Source organism: Haemorhous mexicanus, chromosome 5 (genome assembly GCF_027477595.1).
Source record: "Haemorhous mexicanus isolate bHaeMex1 chromosome 5, bHaeMex1.pri, whole genome shotgun sequence".
In the NCBI taxonomy this organism is placed as follows: domain Eukaryota; kingdom Metazoa; phylum Chordata; class Aves; order Passeriformes; family Fringillidae; genus Haemorhous; species Haemorhous mexicanus.
The window spans coordinates 14,724,229-14,747,156 of record NC_082345.1 but is presented as its reverse complement, the minus strand read 5'-3'; the positions used below and the strand labels follow the sequence as shown (position 1 = coordinate 14,747,156).

The following is a 22,928-nucleotide window of genomic DNA, read 5'->3' as shown; positions in this document are numbered from 1 at the left end:
TCCATGGTCTTAGAGGTCTTTTCCAAGCTTAACAACTCCATGATCAAAATCATTTTCATATTTACCTCACATGGATTTATACAAACACACATAAGGGGTAACCACACCCTTAAGCTGAGAAGCAACTTCCATGTTTGATCTTGGACGTATCAAACTATCTCTCACTTATGCATGGGAACTAGAGGTAGCAATTGATTTTCCATAATTTCCCCTCCTTGTCCTGAGTTTCAGGCAGGATGTAGTAAAATGATGGTGCAGGGAGGTGCCATGTCCAGGCAGAATGGGCTGAGCAAAGGACACAGCTCCACCTGCCCTCTGAAATTCCTTGCCTCGCATCACGACCTCCACGTTATCCGAATGCCGGTGTTCTCGTGGCTGATTTTAGATCCACTCCCAGAAACTTCTTCCTAGGAAGCTGAATAAAGAGGCACAGTGTCCCTGCCAACTAGCACTGCTGTAGGTCTGCTTCCACGTGGGGTCACATGCGAACATTTCTATGCCCAATAACCTTGTTAGCTCCCTTAATGTCATTCATAATGCAAATGAGACAGCGAGCGAATGGCCAGAGGCCCAGAGTGACTAAAGCTCAGCATCCAGAAAGTCTTACATTGCCTCTAGCTCTAAACTAACTTCCCTCCATAACAAGCACCATAAACTTGGCTATCAAAGCTACACATGCCCAGTCTTTGTTGTACAACAGGCAGCGATTTGTATCACTGGCTTCTATTTTTAGCATATTAATTAACTACTGCAACTGGTGAGGCAAGTGTCTCCAACTGGAGAGTGTGGCACCATTGTCTGAAGTCATCACCTCATCTCGAGCTATTGAAAATCATGGCAGTGACCCTCCTGCTGATATGAATTTAACCTGACATGCCCACAAAGGAATGGGGGGTGGTGCACCAATTTTGTGCACATGGTTCTCCACATCACCCTGGACCCTATTAGTGTGGAAAGAGCTCATTGAAAGAAAAGAAGCCACATTGTGCTGGGCCACCTAGAGGGTTGAATAGAAAAGGCTGAGGAAAAGAGCAGGCAGCGTAATAAAGGCCATAATTAACATATTTCCATATTCAAGCAAAGCAATAACTACGTGAAATGTTTGTCAAGGTGCAATGAAAGCATAAATATATACCGTATCTGAGGGGATGCAGAACCGCCCCCCCAGTCTCTTAGATTCCATTGAGAAATTCAAAACAAGCTTTTTACATGTTATTTTCAATTATAAACCTCTATCTCTGCTTTTACCATGACAACAAGACAAGCCTTGCCATTCTCACTCAGTTTTCACCCAGGTAAAACTGCCCCCCCTCCAAAATAGCTCAAATATTTGCCCTGAGATTAAAGAAAAATTTAAAAATAAAATTTAAAAAAAAAAGTGGGGAGCACAGAGAAAGAACCTAAAAATGTTAGCTGAAACATATGCATTTACTGCAAATTCTTGTAGGAGATGATGAAACCTGAACTACAGGGGAAATTTTATAGAAAGCACTTCTTACTGGGCACTTGGAATTTTATATATAGCACTTCTCCCTGGACACCTAAAGCAAGGCTATGGGCTAAATCCTTCTGTGTGCAAACTTGACTAACATGCACCCAGAGCCTGCAACTAAAGCATGGCTCTGACTCTAACTTTGTTGTGATTTATAGGTTTATAGTTGGTCTGCCTGCAACTAAAGCATGGCTCTGACTCTAACTTTGTTGTGATTTATAGGTTTATAGTTGGTCTCAATGATCTCAGAGGTCTTTTCCAACCTAATTGATTCTGTGATTATGCCATTCCATGGGAAAAGTACAAAGGAGTCTCATTATAAGTTAGAGAACAGCGCTGCAGCGCGTGCCTATGAGAATCTGAGCATATGAACACCTCAAGGGAGGACACTGGGTTGTTAGAAAGCAAAACTTGTTTTACTTTCTTTTCCCAGGAAATATACACAAGAAACCATCCCATCCCCATTTTAATATCACCTATTTCCCAAATGACCTCAAGAACAACTGACCAGCCCTGCACAACCCCACTGACTTCAGCGCTGGAAATAAAAAAAGGCAATGCAAGAAACATCACCCTTTGAAACACAGCCACCTGTGGACCAGCCAGCCAGAGCCATCAAGCAAATTCAGGGTACCCTGAACCTGCCCCCCACTTTCAGCCTGGAGCTGACATAGCCAGGGCACAAGGAAGTTTTTCTGCCAGTGGAGCACACGTAATCCACGCCGAGGTTCCAGGGCTGCGAGCAGCGCGGCTGAGCTGTTTTGCTGGCTCTCTCCCAGTCCAGTGGTCTTCACTGCCTTCAAGCCAGGAAAATGCAAGGCTGACAGTCAGTCCAAAGCTGAAGGGAACTGGAGGAAGGAACCCAGAGAGGTCCTGCAAGGGGAAGCCTTAACTTGCAGCCAACAAATAAAACCGTCGGAAGGAGAAGAGCACTGACATATACGCAGGCTGAACAGGCTCAGTGTGTCAAAGTCAGGTGGGGGAACTCTACCTACTTAAAACGACCCATTTTACTGATCTGGCTGCTGGTTGGGCTTTTTTTCAGCAGCCAGTTTTCATCTCTGTAATTTGATAGATATTTATTTACAGAGTTGGAAACTGCTGTCATAAGGAAGGTAATTCTTCCCATGGTAGGGAGGAAAAAAAGGTATGTTACCTCCATCAGAAAAGCAGGTATTGATACATTAAAATCATGTAGATAATGGTCACAGCCAGCCTCAGACTTCACCCAGCCAATGCCTGTACTATGAAGACAAGCATGGATCTATATTTAACCATCTAAGTTTAAAAGAAAAGTCTAAAATAAACAATGGAAGTAGTGAATTTAATTCTTGTCTGCTTTGATCCAAATGCAATTCCAGGGTCAGTGTGGTACTGTTTTTTTTCCTAACATATTTGGTTGTATCTGCTGTGGCCATTTTTTCTCTTCCTCTTGCATTTCTACAAGACACTGCAAATTTTCCTCACGTTAACTATTTTTAATTTTAAAGGCAAAACCAGATGACTTCAGCCCTTCAAAGCAAACACAAAACTTTCAAGTAAACCAGGATGCAGAAGTGTTTCCATCCTTTGAGTAGGTGGGAGGGCAGACATCTAATTCTGTTCCTCTCATAAAGCTAACAGCATTTGGCCTTTATACAAATGGGTCTGAAATATCCTAAATGTTAAAGCTTCATCACAACCATCCAAGAGAGGTAAAGACAGGGAAACACACTGAACAACCAATGCAAAGTGTAGGAGCACTCACAACAATATGCTCATTAGTTGATGGTAAATACTATTTCTGAACAACTGTTTGCACTGTTTTTTATTTGCACTTATTTTACACCTTCGTAACCAAGGATTAGGATGATGTTAGTGCTTGAACCACCAAAATGTCAGACCTGCAGCTGGTAGAAAGGAGGGCAGCTCCTCTGGCAGCTCTAGAGTGATGCCAGCTTGTATCAGCACATGCTCTCTTTATTTCTTTCCACCTCCTCTTGCCAGACTTGACTGGTCATGAAACATTCCTGAGGTCCTGACTACTTGCTGATGGCACTTCCTTGGTTCTTGTGGCTCCACAGGCTGGAAAGCTCAAGATACTGATATGAGCTGGAACAAGTAAGAGCTTCTTCTTTTGTCTAGCAATAAATTAGTGCAAATTATTCTTTCTTCTGCTATGCAAAAGTTACTGCAAGCACTGCCACTTTCCAACATGTATTTTTATTTCTTAAGACATTTACATAATGAAGCTTCTACAGGCTTCATTCTTCCCCTCTGCAAAGAACAGGTCCCAAATAGAACTTGTATCACACTTTCCAGGCTCCAGTAACTCACGCTGGATGAAAAGGGGATGCAGAGTAGAACTGCCCAGGAGGAATGCTGAGGAGCAAACAGGCCTCATTCTGTGTGGTCACCCCATAGATCTCTAGCAGAGTTGCAGACCTCATCTTGCACTCTTCGCTCAGACAACACTCCCATTGACTTCCACAGAACTTGTGTCTGAAGAAGGATGCAGGATTTGGCCCAGAAGTTAAAAAAAGCCTTCTCAGCTTTCAAGTGTAGATAATTAATGTCCCAGAAACAGTGGGCAGAGGTTTGGCATGCTGTATGAAACTGACTTATAGCTGACATTTTGCTGCTCTTTCTTGGCCTCTGGGCTGACACAAGCCCTGAGGCCTGAGATGCTGGATCCACCATGGGCACATCCCACCTGCCACAGGACTCAGCTGAGGCATAGAAATGACCTTGCTAAGGACTGAGTCCAGGGTTTTACACATGCTGCCTTCTATCTCTGCAAGTCTGCAAAGGCTTCTGCTTCCAAGTTTTGGTTGCCACTCAGCTAAAATCCTGTGAAGCTTCTCAGAGGTGAGTGTCTCCAATACAGCTCCTCTTTCTGAAAGCCTGTCATGCACAGGCTACCCTCCCTCAAAAACCATTCCCTTACAGGCTCTCACATAAAAAAGGGGTATCCTGCACCAAAACTGTGGCATGTACAGGCTCTGAGAGGAGAATGCAACACAAGGAAGCAATTGTGCATCTGAGACTCTGAACAGGCTGCAAGAAGAAATGATGAGCACACCCAAGTGTAAGGAAGTAACGCACAGTTCTCTCTCCAGCAGCAGCGCGGCAGGCTCTGCACACACCTCTGTAACCATTGCCCTCTCCCACTCCTTCCAGCAGTGATTCCCTGGCTTGGAGCTCAGCACAGGCAACTGGCCAACCCCTGAGAGAACATTTCCAAGCTGTGCAGCACTGTGCAAAGAGACAGAGGAACAGAGGGTGCAGAGCAGTAAAGAGATGGAGGTGTGGGCAGGGTGGAAAAGCAACACAATCCCAGCGAGCAAAACAAGGATGATGTCCATTGGGCTCACAGCTGAATAGGAACATTGCATGCTGAAGAATCCCATAATCATTAGGGCTGGAAGGGACCTCTGGAGATCACCCAGTCCACACCCCTGCCAAGGCAGGGTCCCCTGGAGCAGGTGACATGGGAACATGTCCAGGTGGGTTTGGAATCTCTCCAGAGGAAAGCTCCAGGCCCTCCCTGGGCAGCTGCCACCCTCAATGTACAGAAATTCTTCCTCATGCTGAGGTGGAACTTGTGTTTCAGTTTATGGCCACTGCTCCTCACCCTGTCGCTGAAAAAGAGCCTGGCACCATCCTCTGACACACTCTTTGAGATATTTATACGCACTAATGGGATCCTCTCTCAGCCTTCCCTTCTCCAGACTAACCAAGCCCAGCTCCCTCAGTCTCCCCTCATAAGAGAGAAGCCATAAACACCACTTAAAGGCCCCAAATGCATCCTCTTGGTGCCTTGAAAATCCAGAGGCGTTCTGAAGGAGATTTTTGCTTGCACAGGGAGCCACCAGTGGGATGAGAAAACAATGACATGGTGACAGATCAGGCCATGCCAGTGCATAGTGTCCATCTATGCATTCTTACTGTACAGTGAACAAAACAGCTGGAGGAAAATGCCACTTCCATGCCCTCCTAATGGAAGAGGAGACTCTTGAAACCTTTGTGAGTGCAGAGCAATGAAAAAGAAAACTCTTTATTCAGGAGGACACACAAGTTTCTGTCCTGCTCAGCAGCCGTATGTTCCGATGGGACCAAGGGCAAAGAGGGAAACATTCCAGTTCCAGTCATGCTCATGTGAATCATTAATCACTGCAAGGACTGGGGAGAGGCCGTGGGCTTATATCCACGCAGCTTGGTTCAGGAACTGGGCTCAAAATAAATGCAGAGAAACAGAGAGCCTGCCAAAGTGACCAAACATGACTGAAAGGAATATGCAGAAGAACAGAATATCTCCTCCTTTTGGGGAACGTTCAGATGGAAAGGCGAACAGTGATGAGTATCACTGTGATCCTACAAATCCAGCACAACACCCAGTAACTGTTCATGGCTGCTTCCCTCTTCATTTGCTGGCACTAAGTGCTGCAGGAGTGAGATCAAAGCCAGCTCTGTACAGGCAGGGAACACCTGGGAACTTCCGGTAAAATGTTTTTGCTGGGAGATTAAATGGAGCAGTTGCTGAAGAAGATCTAAGGCTGGGGGAGAAAAGTTCAAAATATGCCAGATTTTGCATGATACTTTAAAGAAGAAAAGTACTTGAAAGCAGAGAAAGCTGTACTGAGATGAATCAGGAAATAGGAAGAGATTCACTGCTGTGCTCCAGACCAGAGCTATTAGCCAGGCAGCCAGGTCAGCTTTGGGAATAGTAAAGAGACAAACTCAGCCTAAAAACACACATGGGGAGCAAGGGAAGAGGGAGCCACATGTCAGAGGAGGTCCTATTGCTGAAAGGAGGCAAATGTGGAAATGAAACACCAGGCTTAACCCAGGCTGGCAGAGAGCAGCAGCTCTGAAGGAAAAAGAGAAAGAAGAAACAGCGTGGTTGATGAGAGCTCTGCAACAAACAGGACAAGAAAAGGAAATGACAACTGCATCTGGAAGGGAAGTCTGATGAGAAGGGCTTTTCTTCAAAGAGTGGCAGTGAAAGGAAATTCTGTAGTAAGAACAACATTTCCACAATGGAAGTTGAGGTAGCAGTTCACAGGTAATGTGGGAATGTGGCATTGAGAGCCTGGGTAAGATCTCTGCTTTCAAAATGAAAAAGTGTTGTGGGTCCTCCTCAAAACTACATGGTGGTCTGTGGACAATGGCATGAGAAGAAAAGGAAATCTCCAGCCAGCACTACAGTACCCTCACTTTTGGGAAGCTCTGTACTCAGCAATTACGTCTTTCACTTTCAAGGGAAGAAACTTTAATTTGTTGTCTCTTTAAACTCTAGACAAAGGACTTCATTTCATGCACTGGAGACATATAACATGAGAGGCAGATCACATGGGGGACACACACAAGGGAACTGCATGACTGGGCTGAAGGCTGGAGAGGAGGCACTGCTCTGGATCTCAGTAAAAAGACTTCTAGAGCATGGAGCTAACCACCAAAGAATTCATGGACTGGAAAGAAGCCATGGACTTTGGAGACTCTTTCAGGGACCACAGTCTTGCAATGGTTTAGTTATATGGAAAACTTTAAGGGCAAATGATTATGGTCCAGAATTCGAGATGTTAAATCATAATGAAATTCCAGGGCTCTCAAGAAAATGATGTGCTGGATAAAAAAGAAAACAAACCAAAACACTATTGGAGGAAGTGGAAGCGACAAAAGAGTGGGAAGATTGTCTGGTTTGGAAGGCAACATGGAGCTGTATTGGAGTTTGATGGCTGATGGTGTGAAGATCCAGAGAAATGTCCATGGGAAAGACCATCTTTTTCATATTACACAAGGCAGAACAGTGAATGCATCCTAAGTAAGGGGAGAAGGCAAAGAAATCACCAAGAGTGATCCTGCAGAATTTGACCAATATTTCTATTGAGTCCTGTGGTCTTGGGTCTGAAAAGGATCATGCAGCAGTGGGAAAAGAAGGGAAGGTCTGAGCATCAGGGCAACCAAAAAGTCAATTACCCTAACACAGCCCATATACAAATCTCTAAAACAGATCAACTCAGGTAGGAAGAACTGGCCAACATTGTAAAAGCAGTCACTACATCTTATATACAAGAAGCAGGCGTTCAAACCCAAAAGCTGCACCCCGTCTTCCCTTCCCCTCTGCAAACACACAGGCAGAACAGTTCCTATCACAAAGGACTAGGTATATCAAACTGGTCAATTCAAACACTGAGCCATACACTACTTGATAGTGACTCTGGAAAACATTGCATGCTGTTTATCTAGTCCAGGTCTAGCTTCTAAAAATTAGTCTTACCATTAACCCTTCAGATGAAAATTCAGAGTCCACTAATTTTGTAAAAATTACTGAGGCAAGAAAAACCCAAACAACAAAATAACACACAAACAAAAACCAGTGTTTTGCAAACAGGTCAAAATTAAAAAGCCTCTCTTCCACACAGGCAATTATTCTCAAGAAATCTTCAGAAACTGTGTTCAGCCATGTGACAAAAAGGGAGTGCAATGGTTTCCTATGAAACACAGTAGTTTCACTGATTTCTTGGGGTGAAGCTAGGAAAGAATCAAATTTTTTTTTTAAGTAATTACCTTTTAAACTGTCATTCCCTGTGCTTCAGGGATGTGGTAGTACCACATAAACGCCAAAATACACAATTTTGCCTTTTACCTGGACAGAGTCCAGTTAATGAAAAGTTTATGAACACATTCATGCAATGCATTAGCTCAAGACACTTTGGGCTAATGTGCCATAACAACTTCTGTATTTGGAGCTGTCCTTACAAATGATCTGTGGCCCTCTAAAAGAAGCAGTGAATGGGCAAAATAAAACCCAGGATGCTCTAATCCAGCTTTACAAGACTTCACTGCAAAAACACCACACACGTCAGCTGCACTACGGGTCATTACTACAAGGATTTTGCCCAATGCACAGTTTTGGGGCCTGATACACAACACCTTTTTCAAACAGTCCCATGGGATTTAGTTCCTCTTCCCACATCATGTAAGGATGGAGGGGATGAAGCACCACCTGGAACAAATCTGCCCTTCCAACCACACTATGAGCGGCAGCCAGAGCAGCTGAGCCTACCTGTGGCACAAAGGGCGATGAAGGTTTGTGCATGCTTCCGGATCAAAAGCAACTTGTCTTTAGGGAGAGGCACCTTCCTTAGGATGTGTTCAATGAAATCATGTGGGGTGACAGCTGCAAGGTTCCACTTCAACTTCCCCAGCACCACCAGCTCCCATTCCTGCAGAGGGTGGACAGGGAAAGCAAAAGAAAAGAAAAGCAATAAGCAAGACTGCGAAAAACCTCTGCGTATTTCTTATTATAACTTTATCACTGCTAAATTTGTTTTGCTCAAACCCTTTTTTCCATATGCCTCTACTGCTTTGAAGTTGTTGACTTTATATTCTTTTTTTTTTGAACACCAGAAATGTCAGGCTCTACTGAAAATAATGAGACCTGGCAGCTCCTGCCAAGGTTTTTTTGGTTTTGTTTTTTTTTTTTTATCCAGTGCTGAATGCCCACCCAGAAAGTTTAGACTGCAATTAGATATTGCCAAGGTCACTGTGGTCCTTTCCTAGTAACTTCTTTTAAATGGCTATAGACCTTACTTTATAGCCATTTAAAGCCCTAGGGACAGCCATGCACAAAAATAACCTAGATATACATTCCTTTTTTCAAAACTGGGGAAGTTGGCTTGATGGCATTGCCTCCCAAAACTGTACTCCAAAGGTCCTGCAGATAAATCTGATGGTGCTCAAACTACTCCAAGAGAGGCTCTGCAGAAAGGAAACACACACAACACAGCCAAGAAGTAGCCTGTGTAAATTATCTGCCAGTAAATCATGTAGGAGCCATTCCCAGATTCTTTGCACGCCCAAAACTCCCACTGCAAAGGAAAGCTTGGGCGTGTACGTAACTACCGGCCATTCCCTGAAATGGGATTCCATGTGCAAACAGCACCCAGATCCAGCCATGGGGTGCATGACCTGCATGTTTCAACATTTAAACCGAGTTCTGAACACCTTACAGTGCCCCACAGAGTGAGCAAAGCTCAGGCCTCCAGCTCACATTTGTCTCATCCGTCAACTATTAGCTATTAACTAAATTCCACGCACTGATTCCTGAGTCCTGATGATGCCTGATGGAGCCCAGCGTGGTGGGGAGCCCCAGCTGAGCTGACAGAGCTGGCAAGTCAGAAAAAAAAAAAAAAAGTCCTTTAATTTTGCAGCCGCAGAGACGTCAACCAGCGTTGCTGAGAAACCATAAACATGGACCCCACAATGCCATTTCTGCAGTCCTTTCCCTGAATAGATGCCCACTTTAACAGCAAGTTACTTTCCTACGGACATTCCTGCTCGATTATGACAGAGCCCTCCATGCTCTGAAAAATCTCACATATATGCAAAAGGCCGCAGAAACCAGACGGGATTTTTGAATTTCTCAAGAAAACCTTTAAAATGTTGGAACATAACAGCGACTATGCGAACTCGAGGCCTGCTCTTCCCAGCATTACTGATGTGACAGGTTTTCAGAGAGAACAGTCAACCCAGAGGACCAAATACAAGGAAGCACTTTAAACACATGCACATATTGCTCTGCATATTTGCACGTGGGGACCATGGCACTTCCCCTGCCCATCTGTGCCACCAAGGGGACACCTCATGGCCCTGACAGCCAGGCAGAGTTTGAGGGCAAGGCTCTTTGGAAGCAGGAGCTATCAACCCCAGCCCTTCCCCAGGGGGAATTCCCAGTGATTCATAGGAAAAATTCTTCAACAACTCCGATGGCTATGGCCATCTCTCTGACCTAGCATCCATGTCACCAAGGGGCCCTGGTGCACATCCAGTGCTCCATGTCATGGTGTATACATCACTTATTTCCTTCAGTAAGTATCAATTTGCTTCTACTGCGTCCGAACTGAGAGAAGCAGCAGACACAAGGTGATTCAACTGAGCCTTATCACACATGATGGGTCAGGCTGGAATGGACCACAGTGGGACACCTGGTGCCACCTCCCCGCTCCAGCAGGGCCATCCCAGAGCACAGGACACAAGATTGTGGCCAGACAATTCTGGAATATCCCCAGTGAGAGAGACTACACACCCTCTCGGGATAATCTTTTCAGGGCTCGGTCACTGCTCAGGGGAGTAGAAGTTCTTCCTCGTGTTCAGGTGGAACTCCCTGGGCATCCGTCGGTGCCGCTGCCTCTCGGGCACGGCCGAGCATCCCGCGCCCCTCTCGAGCATCCCGGGCCCCCCCGGCCCCGGCCCCAGCCCGCACCGCCGCATGTCTGCCGCCAGGTGGCGCCGCCGCGCCGCCCGCCCGCGCACGTGCGCCCGGCGAGGTCCCCCGTAGGGACGCGGCGGGGACGGACCCACCCCCGGCACCGCCAGCTCCAGAACCCCCGGCAGCGGCTGGACCGCCGCATGGCACTGCCAGGCGGCTTCGGAAGACTGGGATGTCCCCGCGGGTGTCCCCCGCCCTCAGCGTTGGCCCCCGAGACTTTCTGGCCGTTCAGAAAGGCGGGAAAAGCGTGGGTTTTTCTAAAAGGCAGGGGCTGGGTGGCGAAGTGCTGGGTGCTGTGCCAGAGAGAGAAAGGTGCTGTGCCGGAGAGGAGGGAGGAATGGGGCTGCTTACCAGCAGCTCTTGGGGTTTGATGGAATTGTCCGTGTATATGCACAGTTTCTCGGCTGTGAGGGGGATTGTCTCTTTCAGCTTGGAGGCCAGGAACATGCACACCGCCCCCAGCAGCTGCAGATGGCACTTCCGAGTGGGCACCACAGCTAAGAATCTGTCCAAGTAATTCATGGCCAGAGGGAAAACTTCTTCTTCGCACTTCTGCTCTTCGCAGACCTGCAAGTGAGGAGTGTGGGGAGGGAACGATGAGGCAGTCGGGGGGAAAAAACGGGGGTGGGAAGCGAGAGAGAGACAAGAAGGAAGAAATAAATAAATGAGTGAACCCACCAAACAGACCACTACTTCCCTTGCTTTTGCTCCTATTTTTGTTTCCCGGGGAGCTAAATTTTGGGGGAGGGGGAGATCTGTGGAGAGGCTGGGAAGGCTGTCAATCGGCTTTCACATTCCTTTAGTTCATTCAGTAAGAAATGAATTCAAGACACTGTGTGGGAGAGCCGAAAAGCCCCATCCAGCAGCAAGAGAGCAGCCTCAGACTTTTTTTTTTTTTTCCTTTGCGACCCAATTTTTCTTTTTTATTTCGTCATATTTTCAAAAAATCGATAAAAAATATCAAAACTTCCCCGGCGGTCCCGGTTTTGGGGCTGGTGGCATCCCGGGACGATCCCCTATCGTTTCCGACAATTGTAAAAATTCCCCCGCCGGGTGTCCCCCAGCCCTGCGCCCCCAATCCCGCGTTGTGGGGGAAGGACGGGAGACATAGCGAGGGCGAGGTGGGGTGGAGAGAGCCCGAGCCGCCTGGATCCTTTTAGCAGGCAGCCAGCAGCAAAATTCTTTTAAAAATTTACAAAAAATCGGAGCCGCGGAGAAAAAGCACAAATCGCACATGAAAACCAAGCGGGGAGTCTGGGCTTTCCAGCCCACGGAGTTTGACTCCGGAAAGGTCCCCCCCAAAGGAGATCCGAAGGGGCAAAGGATGGCCGGTGGGGCCAGCGCAAGGCAGGCGGGGCTGCGGGCCCGCTGCCGCTGCGCCTGAAGCCTCGGGGCGAACGGGGGGTTCGGCGCCCGCCCCACGGCCCCGACACACCGGGGGTCCCTTTCCGCGGGGCCGGGGGGCACTCCCGAGCCCCCCGGAGAGTAGCGGGGGCAACCGAGCTCGGCGCCTGCGAGCAGAGTCCGCATGCAGCGCAACATGGCGAGAAGAAGGCACGTCCTCCCCACTGCATACGTGGGCACGGAACCCTCGCCGGGCAGCACACGGGGCACCCCCCGACCCTCGCCCGGCCCCGCGTACTGCTGCTTTTTCCCAGGAATGCCTTAATCACAAGCGCTCCCGGAGGCGGATTTTCTTTGCTTTTAATTGCAAATGACTTTTCCAACTCTCCCCCCCCACCACCACGCCGCGCTTCCTCCCCTCCTGCACCCTGCTCCCGGAGCCCCCCGGAAGGGGCGACTTCACCCGCGGGGTGTCGGTGTCCCCCGCGCCCCTTTCCGCACCGGCTGAGCTCCGGAGGGGGACAAGGAGGAGAGGGGATCGACAAGAAGAAGCCACCCGGTGATCAGAAGAGCGAGGGGCTGCAGAGGGAGAGGGGCCAGGGTGCTGCCCGCGGCCGCTCTGCCTCCCCCCCTCCGAGGGGCCGGGGTGTACGAACCTCCAGCATCCAAGTGGCCACCATCCTCCTCATGAAGGGCTGGATGTCCTTCTGGACGCACTTGAAGTAGGAGCATTGGGGCAGATACCTTTCCTCTATGGTTAGTAAGTTGTGCAAAACGCGGTCATCGTAGAGCAAGTTCGGGTCAGGCAGAGCTCTCCTCATGGGATCCACCTCGCAGCACAGCAGCTCCATGTTTCCAAAGAGATCTCCCTCTTTCTCTGATGGGAAAGGTTTTTTCTTTTTTTTTTTCCTTTTTTTTTTTTTTTTTTTGGAGGGGGGGGAAGGGGGTGGGGATAGGAGAGGGGTAAAGGAGGAGGGGTAGGTGGGTGGGAGGAAGACGGCAGGGCTTTCCAGCTCGCTCCTGCCTCCCTTGAAACTTGTCTCTCCCTCTCTTGATTTCTAGCCTAAAGTTGAAGCGAAGTGACGCAACTCGCCAGGGCAGGCAGTTCTCTCTCTTGTTATTATGGAGAACAGCAGCTGGTCAGACGTAACATCAAACGCTTTTTTTTTTTTTTTTTTCCCTCTCTATAAGCTAACAAGGAACCAGGAGGCCCTCGTATAGGGACACACAGACACAAATGACAGCTTCTCTTTTGCTTCCTTCCAGCGACCAAATTAAACCCATTCCACACTTGCCTTCTGAGTGACCCCGTCCCGATCAATTTCCCTCCCCTTCTCTTATTGCAAGGAACTGTGGGCGCCCCTCGGTACCCCCCCCAGACGATGGGGGCGAAGTATGAAATGCCCTGGCATAGCAGAGTGCCAGATCCATGTCTCGCTCTCCCTGCTCCGGCACCTCCTTAAACCTGCAGCCGGAGGGGGACAGAGCTCTCCGCTAACAGCAAACCCCCCAAAAAGCCCTTGAGGGGTGGGAGTTCCGCGGCGTCTTCGGGGTGAAATCTCACAACCGCCACGCTATTTCCTCCAGCACACATTCGTGGTTCGAGCAGGCGAACCGTCTTAGCGTTGCATGGCCACACTGATACAACTTTCTAGGAAACGCAGCGGAGGAGGGAGGGAGGAGGGAGGAGGGAGGAGGGAGGGAGGGAGGGAGGAGGGAGGGAGGGAGGGAGGAGGGAGAAAGGTTGGCCGGAGAGGAGGGGGGGAGGTGAGAGGAGTTATGTCCCACACAGGGTGACTTCCACCCGGCTCGCACTTCGCCGGTAGTCGCTCCCCGCCTGCAAAATGTGACAACTTAGCGAAGTCTCCGCCGGCTGCGGCAGAGCGGAGGCTCCCGAGGGGGAAGGCGCTACCGGGGCGGGCGCAGAGCGGGGTCCGCGCAGCGGCAGCCCCTCAGCCCCCGGCGGCGCGGAGGGTGGGCCGGGGGCGGCGGGCACGGAAATACCGCCTTAAAAGTGTGAGCGGGGACTTTGGGGCGCCGCTTCCCCTCCCGCTATTTGCATAGCCAATAGCTCTGGGGCTCTCGCCGCTGCGCGCTGATTGTTACCGGGCAGATTATATTTTAAGGGCGCATGATGCCCGGGCATCGAGAGCAATCCGGGAGGGATGAGGCGAGAGGGAACCCTCTCACCTGAGCGCGCCACCGGACCGGGTAGCCGCACGGGCTCTGCCGGCAACCGGGGCAAGGCGGGCGAGCGGCCGTCGTTGCCCGCGAGTGGGCACCGGCGCCCCCTCCCACGCCAGCGCTCGCCCTTCTACATCAGAGCGGATGGGAGGGGTGGGAACAGCTGTGCCGACTCTCGCCGGAGTCCAGCGGCGAGGCTGCCCCGGCCAAAGCTGGGTGGGACACGGCACCGCAGCAAACCCGGCCGTCGGAGAAGAGGTCTACTTGGGCAGCAAAAAGCCCGCGGGAGTGTCGCCCGCCCCCATCCCCTTGTAGCGGGGGACAGCCGAGAGCAGCATCTCCCCACAAACTCATCCCCGCGCCCCTTGTCCCGTCCGCGGAGCGCGCAGTCCCCGGGCGCAGCCTAGACGTGGGGAGCCGCCGGGCATCGTGTGTGGCCCCGGCGGCCGAGCCGCGGGTTACCGGGACCCGGGCAGAGATGTGCCAGGCTAGGCTCGCGTTTGAGGGGCGGCGCGGAGGGGGCACCCCCCGGCGCACGGCGAGGGCGGCGAGCGGGACCCGCTGTGGCGCGCTCCGCAATGAAAGGCTCTTTAACTTCCACCATTCATTTCCCCTTCCTGGCTGCTCCTGCGAACAGGGAGCGTGTTGTGTCAGCGCACGTTTTCCTTCTCCAAACTTAAATTCATAAGCGCTCCCGTCTGGCTTTGTAGCCCGACAATGCAGCGATTGTGATTTATGTGGGTTTCGGGGAGGAGGACAACGGGTGTCCCGATTGTCCGGCAGCGACTTGCCGAAGTGGGGTGATGTCTGGGGCACGGCGGGGAAGGGATGCGGGGCCCCCCGCGCCCCGCGATGGGGCGGCAGCGGGGAGAGCAGCCGAGGGCACCGCGGGCGGGCCACGTTGCTGGGTGTGTGGTGGGGATGTCCCGTTAGGTGAAAAAAAAAAACCTCCCTAAATCAATAATAAATGGAAGCGTGCCAGCTCTGCACGTGGAGGTGCCACTGATCTGCAGCAACGTCGTGCAAAAAAAAAAAGAAAAAGAAAAAACCCTACCAAAACAACCAAAACACCTTCTCCCGGTGCGACGGCTTATTATGCGCTCGGTGCCCGTTTCCAGCGGGGAAACACCGTTCCTGGGAAGCTCGGCCGGCAGGCAGGGAACCAGGGACCCGGGGCCGCGGAAGCCAGCGTGCCCGAGCTGCCCCTTCGCCTTGTCCCCGTGCCCACGGGCGCTGCCGCATGCGTTTGGAGGCAGCAGATGTTTTAACAGCCTCCGTGTAAAGATTACCGAGTGCCATATGTTAAATACCACCCTTCCTCCGGAAAAAAAAAAAAAAAAAACAAAAAACAAAAAAAAAAAAAACCGAAAAACAAAACAAAAAAAAAGAAACCCACAAAAACAAAAAACCAAAACAAAAACAAAACCACCAAAAGACAACACCGCTCCCCGAAAAAGGGCAAAAAATAATGGCAAAAACTAATAACAAAAAATAATGCAACAGTACAGCAGCAAAACCCACCCTTTTCGCACTCGCTCTCCTTATTTTGCTGATCTGCATCACCCATTTAAAAGCATGAATGATTAAATCAAACGTCGCAGGGATGTACGCCCAGCTCCGGGCCGGCGCTCCCGCGGAGCTGCCGCTGCGACCGCGGGGGAGCCGCGCTCCCGGGACAGCCGCTCCTCCTTTCCATTCCTGCAGCCCCGAGGGAATGGGGCTGTGCTGCTCCCAACCCCACCGCAGCCGCCGGGTGGCAACACCGCCGGCATTATTTACGTCTTGGGACACCTCTGCAGGGCACCGCGTCCGGTGCCACGGCTCCTCATCACCAACCCGACGCGCGGTTATCGTGTAATCGATAATATGTAATGATATTTTATTGGCCTCTGTTAGAAAGCGCTGCAGAGCTCTTGGGATTTTTTAATAAATCCTAAATTCGTCATCACTCCTAGTTATTTAATTTATTTTCCTCAGAGAACCATCAGGAGGATGCTTCAGGGACATGATGGGCTCCAGCTTTGCAGAGCAATAGACACGGTGTGAGTGCGCCCGGCGGCCGCGGGGTTTTTGTTTGTTTAAATGGAATAAGTAATCCTTTGCAGTGCTTGAAACCTGAAGGCTGGAGTGTGAAACATGAGAATCTGAAAGTGAAACCGACTGGAAGCCAAAAAAAAAAAACGTGTTTCCACTGTCCAAGCTGAGGAAAGCCCCGAAAGCAAACAAACACCATGAATAATAAAATGCGCAATAGATTTGAAATAAAGTTATTCCAGCTTCAGTCACTGGAAGGAGTCTAGTTTGGTGGTTTGGGTTAGTTTGGGTTTTTTGGAAAATTTATCTGATTTTTAGCTGTTCAAAGGTGAATCATATAATTCCATGCTGTGCATTCAATGGGAAAAACATGATAAAAATTATCTTTTATTTCCTCTGGTTTTTGATGAAAGACTGGGAAAGGATGTGAATAGCACAGGATCTTCTGGGTATCGTCCATGTATTTTCAAGAAGTTTTTTTAATTATACAGGGTAGTTTTCTAATAAATAACTGTTTGGTGGCAACTTTATGATTTACAGCCGTATTAGACAACCTAAGTATTGAGCAGGTGAAAAATACCCTGTAATAAAACTATTCTCACCTTTACAGGGTGAATTTATGCAGGCTCAATAGTTAACAGCATTAACTAATGGATTCTGTGTGATTGGTTAATATATTTTTAATTAATTGCTCCTTTCTGTTTTGTGCAGTTTCTTCTTTAACCTTTCTCATTCCACAGTTTAAACTTTTTCAGAGCAGTAATTAGAAACTGTGTTTGTGCAAAGAGTGCACAACTTCAGTCAAATTTCTTTATTAGGTGAGATGGGAAAGGGGTCCAGAAAAAGCTATAAGGATGGTTGTGTACCTGGGATTGATGTTTTATCTGGAAGACTCGATAAATTCATCACATTTAGCCCAAAGAATTCCCAGGCTGACATTAGTGCCTTATCTGGCAGGGGTGCCCATCCTTTGCAGCCGCCGTGCTCCTCTCCTGGGGGGGCAGGGTGCTAAGGCTGCGCTCGTTTATTTGGACAAGGAACAGGGAACAGGTGCCTCCCACGCGCCAGGAATTCAATGGAAAGTGACATTTTTTACCCTGGCATGCAGAACTGTACAGAAACGCTGTCATTCTTTTCTTGGGTTTGGGTTGGTTTGTTGGGGTTTTTTTGGGTTGTTTTTTTTTTTTTTTTCTGCTTTTGGTGCAGATATTTGAAAGAGCAAGCACAGTTCTGGTGAATTACCGGTATGAACCACTGGTATCTATTTAATCATTAATAATATGATAGTATCTCAAGGTGACAATTCCCCCCCCCCTTTTTTTTTCTCTTCTCACTGCCTATGAATCAGCTTATTTTTCTGCTTAAAATGGTTTTGCTGTTAACCTCTTGCATTCCCTACCTGCTGGCATGTTTGTATCAATCCTTAGTTCAGGAATGGCTTCAACATTTAATGTGCAAGTTTTTTTTTCTTTGAGACTGTTGAGATTTATCAATAAAAGACTTTCTGTCCCCAAACCTGCAGCTGATCTCCAATTTTTAGAGCATCTGGCTGTGACATAGCTTCCTTCCTTCCTTCAAAAGCAATGCTCAGTCTTTTCTCTGTGGTCTCTCAGGTGGTTCTGCTCTCACTGAAACAAATGTGGAGCTTAAATTCCATTTTGTTTTCTTTCTGTCTACACTGAGGCAAAGATTTTACATTTCATACAGGTGTGTAGCATGTCCAGGTCTATACAAACAAGGAATAGGAAAGCAAGGTGTTAAGAGAAAATTTCTTCTTTTATGGGGATTTGGGAAGGGCATATTTTAGTTGTATTAACAGTGCTGTGGACTGCTAAATAATCACGGTATTTACTCCCAGGAGAGCAGCTGTATTTGAAAGGTAAGTGCAATGATTCTGTTAATCTGCAGTGACAGAATTATCCCGACACAGGGTCCCACATTGAATAGTTTGCTGAAACATACGAGGCATATATTGTCTGCCAAAGAATGAAATATTTTGTATGGAGCTTCATCAGGGTGGGATTTTGGTTTGGAAGCCTCATGAATGACTGTGGGATGAGGATGAGCTGGACCTCTCATTGCATACAGATGTGTAGTGCACATCCAAATTCTGAAAAAAAGGTGTATTTTTTAAAGGAAGAACGGCTTGTGTTATTACCTCTGTGAAAGTATCAAAAATTGTCCATGAAGAAATATAAGGCTCTCAACCAGTATTTTGGATACCTCTTTGCATTCCAGGGACAATGAAATACTCCATAGATCTGCTGATTTTTGTCTTCTTAACACAGACAAACAAACAAACTTTTTGATGCAGATCAGACAAACAAACTTTTATTGCCTGACAAAGAGGCAAACACATAAGCCCCTCAAAACAATAGTATCACAAAATAAAATAGTGTAAATAAATTCTCTCTACTGAGGTAAACTATTTTACTTGTAATTTCCTCCTCCAAAACTGCTGAATTAAAAGCTATTCCCGTGGATAAACAATTGGGATATTTTACTACTCAGGTCTATGTCAATTCCATCTACACCTGGGAAAATTAATTGCTTTTAAAATATTAATAGCCTAAAATACTATGTTGCACATAATATTAACGATCACCTGAGTACAGTGCTATCATTTGCTTCTTTTTTCTCTGCTTCTCTTTAGGGAATGTTCCAGCACCAGTATGCTCCAAAACTATGCATTTTATAGTGGTCAAATTGAAGCATTTTGAAAGGTGCTACCCCTTTTCACAGCAGCACTTATAGCCAGAGCCCTCAGTCACTGGCCAGGTGCCACATGGCTTTTGAATAAATGGCTTTATTGAGAATTCAGACAGTGTGGACAGTGAGAAAACCCTGTCACCTACGAGCTCCTCAGCATCCCTGGCTTCCCCAAATCCTTCTGCTCAGCACTGCTGCCCATGGTAAGGCTTTGCTGGGCATTGCAGTGAGTGATGGGCAAACAGGAGCTCAGGCACTGTCCCTCTGTGCAGGAGGGTGACAAACATCTTTGTTCCAAACTCAGCCCTCGGCTATTTCAGATCTCAGCTCCCAGCATTTACACACAGTCAGGTTTTGGCTGACTGAGGTGTCTTGTTAGGCATGGTCAAAGTCATGTCTGCTTTGTCTGAGCTCCATCCAAAGTCTGAGGAGGCTCTTGTTTGGTCTGAGCAAAGCTCCTGATGTGGGTGAGAAGGTCATTTGGGCAGAGTCAGGAGGGCTGGTGAAGTGATAGCTGCCCTCCTGGTGAAGTGGAAAGAAATTCTCACAGGTGTCTGTGAAATCCTCTGCTGCTGCCCCTGGAGAGCTCCCAAAGCTCCTCCATCACTCCACAGGGGCAGAACATTTCAGCAGCAGCTGGGCAATGGTGAGTGCTTTCTCAAGGGCTGCATCTCCCCAGGGGTGTCCGAGGAAAATGTCCCCTCTCTGCAGCTCTGCCACCTCACCCCGGCGGCATTTGGCTTTTTAATCTCAGCTAAGACACCCTCTTGCTCCACTGCTGTTTTCCCTGAATCTGGAGCTGGGGTTAACAGGCAGACACAACTTCCTAGGCACGACCTTGTGCTGCCTTCCAGATGTTTAACTGCACCTAAATAGACACAGGTCTGAGGGAAATATTGCTCTTTTAAAGAGCTAGGTTGGAATTCATCTCGTCCAGTCCACTGCTCACAGCAGGGCCACCTCCGAGCTGGATTGGGTTGCTCAGGGCCTTGGGCAGCCAAAACATACAAGGATGGAGATCCCAGTCTCGCTGGGTAATGCCTCAGTGCTACACCAGCATCAGGTGGAAGAACCTTATAAAGAACCTTTGTTAAGAAAGTTTAAGAACTTAACTTCTGTTTCTTTGTTAAGAATCCTTGTGCATGGACAGATTTTGCCTGGCTGAAATTCTTGTTTATCCTCTTGAAGTCTGCTGAGTATCTGAAAAGCAGAAGGAAGCAGTGGTGGGTGTTGCTGGCCACTGGCATAATTGCATATACATAGCTCAGAGTGTAGCATACAGGATCTGTAATGTGGCTTTTGTTGACTGGAACTAAACTGCCTTGGTAACTAAAAAAATCTCTAACACATGTTCCACACTGCTGTCCTTCATTGAAACCTCCAGATCTTCTGCAGTCTCTCGTCCCTTGGCTCCATTCTTGGTCCTTCTTCATCCCTCATGGTGCAAATCTGTACCCCAAGCAAAACTCTGTTGTGCTGTTCTCTTATATCTGTGTGTGCTGAAACTCTCCCCTGGCTCTCTGAAACTCTTCTCCCTCCCTCTTTCACCTCATGCTACCACTGCAATAACCTCTCGGAGCAGGTTCTTGGAGTGATGTTGGTAGTTCCTCATCCTGTCCTGGTAGCTCTTCCCAAGGTACTGTCTGCTGGCTGGGCTGGGAGCCCTTTTGCCTGAGTGGGTTCTCATGCCCAGACATGAACTGTTTCTTTTTTTGGGTTTCAGATTTTTATTAATAAGGCTTATTGGTGACAATCACCATCCTCAGAAGGGAAGCTTCCCACAGGTCAGGAAGGCACCATTTCTGTAAAAATATCTGAGGCTCTGTGCTGTAGAGAAACTTCTTACATGAGCTCCATGGCATATCGTGGAGTGGCACTGCCTTTCCAGTGTCCCAGCAGTTCCTGGACAGAAACACCTCCCTCATCAGAGAGGAAGGTTCATTTTACAGATTCTTTCCACACTTGTGTTCTAGCACCACCCTCTCTTCTGCCCCTATCTCACAAATGTTGCACTGGAAAGAAGGGAGGGGAACGGGTTTCTCTGTCTATGAATAGATGGACTATTAGAGACTGTTGGCACCTGAATGGGCTTGTTATCTTCAGATAACAAAGGAATTGCTCCATCCTGGAGAAGGTCAGGTTATGCAGATTCTCTGGGAACTGAGGGACAAGCATTCCCTTAGAAGAAGGGCTAAGAAGCCATTTGCAAAGAAAGCTTGGGAAGGTAAAAAATCAAGACGGGAACACACCTTTGCAGAAGAGAACCCTTTTCAATGAGTCAAGTACCTGTGAAGGGAAGCTACAGAAGAAAGGCTTAAATTTGATGTTGCAGCACCCTGTCTAGGAGTGAAAAAGGGCCGTCCTAAGAGGATTTGGAAAGGGCTGACAAAGGACAGTGAAGAACCAGAAGCAGGGAAGTACAAATAGGCTCTGCTGTTGCATTCTTTGGCTCTATAGATTTTCTTGCACATCTCAAGTAAAGTTTGTATTTTTACAAACATTACACAATCGCTTTGCTATGTGTTTTAATCCTTATTTATCCCTGAGGTGGTAAATTATAGAGGGCCTGCAAGGGTGGGATGCGAACAGAAATATAAGCTGGAACTCCTGGAGAGCTGGGAAAGCCGGTACTAATCTCCGTTTCTGGCTGTGGGGTCTCAGGGAGGAGCTATGTCCTGAGAACACACTTAGAGAACTCCTGTTCCTGGGATCTGTTTGGTTTAAAGCAGCATAAAAACCATCTGCTATGTCCCACACACAACCCTGTTATGGATAATCAAAATATTATATGTAGAGTTTTGAGAGGACTCAGCAGGTTTTGGGGACAGAGGTTTGGGGTTTTGGTTTTTTTTATTTTGTTCTTTTTTCCTGTGAAAGTCGGGGACAGATTGAAATCCGCTGACTCCAGCACTTAGAAGATGGTTCAAAGTTGGCTTGGAATTTCCAAATCCTGCTGGGAATCAGAGCATATGTCCAGAAGAGCCTCAGGTACTGAGAGAAAGTTAGAAGTAGATGTAATCTGGTTTATCTTCTGAGCTGAATAGTAATTATAATGTTTGCAGACAACTTTCTGATGCTTACTGTAACTGTAGCTTTTTTTCCCCCCCTCACACTACAGAAACAGCATATTCTTGTCATGCAGCTGTTGCTTACTGTGTCTTCCTTCTGCTTTGGGTGGATTTTCCCATGTTCATATCTGTAGCTTTTGAGTCCTTCTGTCAGTGAACAGCTGCAGGCTGATACTAGATAGAGCTGGATTTTTTTCTGTGTTCACACACAAGCAAGCTTGTGAACAAAGGATTTTAAAGGAAGCTGATAAATGAACAAGGTCTTTTGGACGATGCAATGTTGCTAACGGTGCAGACAATGGCAATCCTTGTGCTTGTCCTCTCTGAAAGCCAAGGAAGACATAACTCAAGCTGTTTTATCTGGGAGCCTCCAAGCATTTCCCTACAGGCTCCAGAGAGGATGTTCCCTAATGGACTCATCTTTCATGTGACAGAAAGGGAAGAGCTATCTCCCAGCCTAATGCTTGCCTTTCTATTTCCATTTGACTTGGACCCTCTGAGGCAAGCCCCTGTTTTCAGAGCTTCAGGGAGGATCAGGCCTTTCCCAGGAGCTCCAGATGGGACATGTGCAAATCCCAGAGCTTCCCTGTGCCTCCAAGGGAAGCAGATACACTTCTCTGGATGGATGTCCATCTCAGCCCTGCTCTGAGGCTGGACTCTGTGCACTTGGCCAGCTGTTCAGCTGCTGGGCCCAGTCAGGCACAGTGGCTGCCATTGTGTCCCGAGGGGATGGGAACGGGATCGTGTGTGGGGAAGTTGGATGTACATTTGTCCCATTCCTGCAGCTCTCTCACATTTCCTTTGGGTTCTGTCTGAGGACCCTGGGGACAGCAGCTTTATTTGT

At 48.2% G+C, this 22,928-nt stretch overlaps 1 protein-coding gene across 1 annotated transcript in view; it reads right to left on the bottom strand.

Moving 5' to 3' along the window:
• CCND2 (cyclin D2) overlaps window positions 1-13,009 on the bottom strand; it is a 29,676-nt gene extending 16,667 nt beyond the window's left edge. The window contains exons 1-3 of the mRNA XM_059845983.1: window positions 12,746-13,009; window positions 11,097-11,312; window positions 8,541-8,700 (exon numbers count right to left, since the gene is read on the bottom strand). Of these exons, the coding sequence (XP_059701966.1) occupies window positions 8,541-8,700; window positions 11,097-11,312; window positions 12,746-12,940 (571 nt within the window). The 5' untranslated portion in view covers window positions 12,941-13,009. The remainder of the gene's footprint in view (window positions 1-8,540; window positions 8,701-11,096; window positions 11,313-12,745) is intronic.
• Window positions 13,010-22,928: the final 9,919 nt, after the last annotated feature.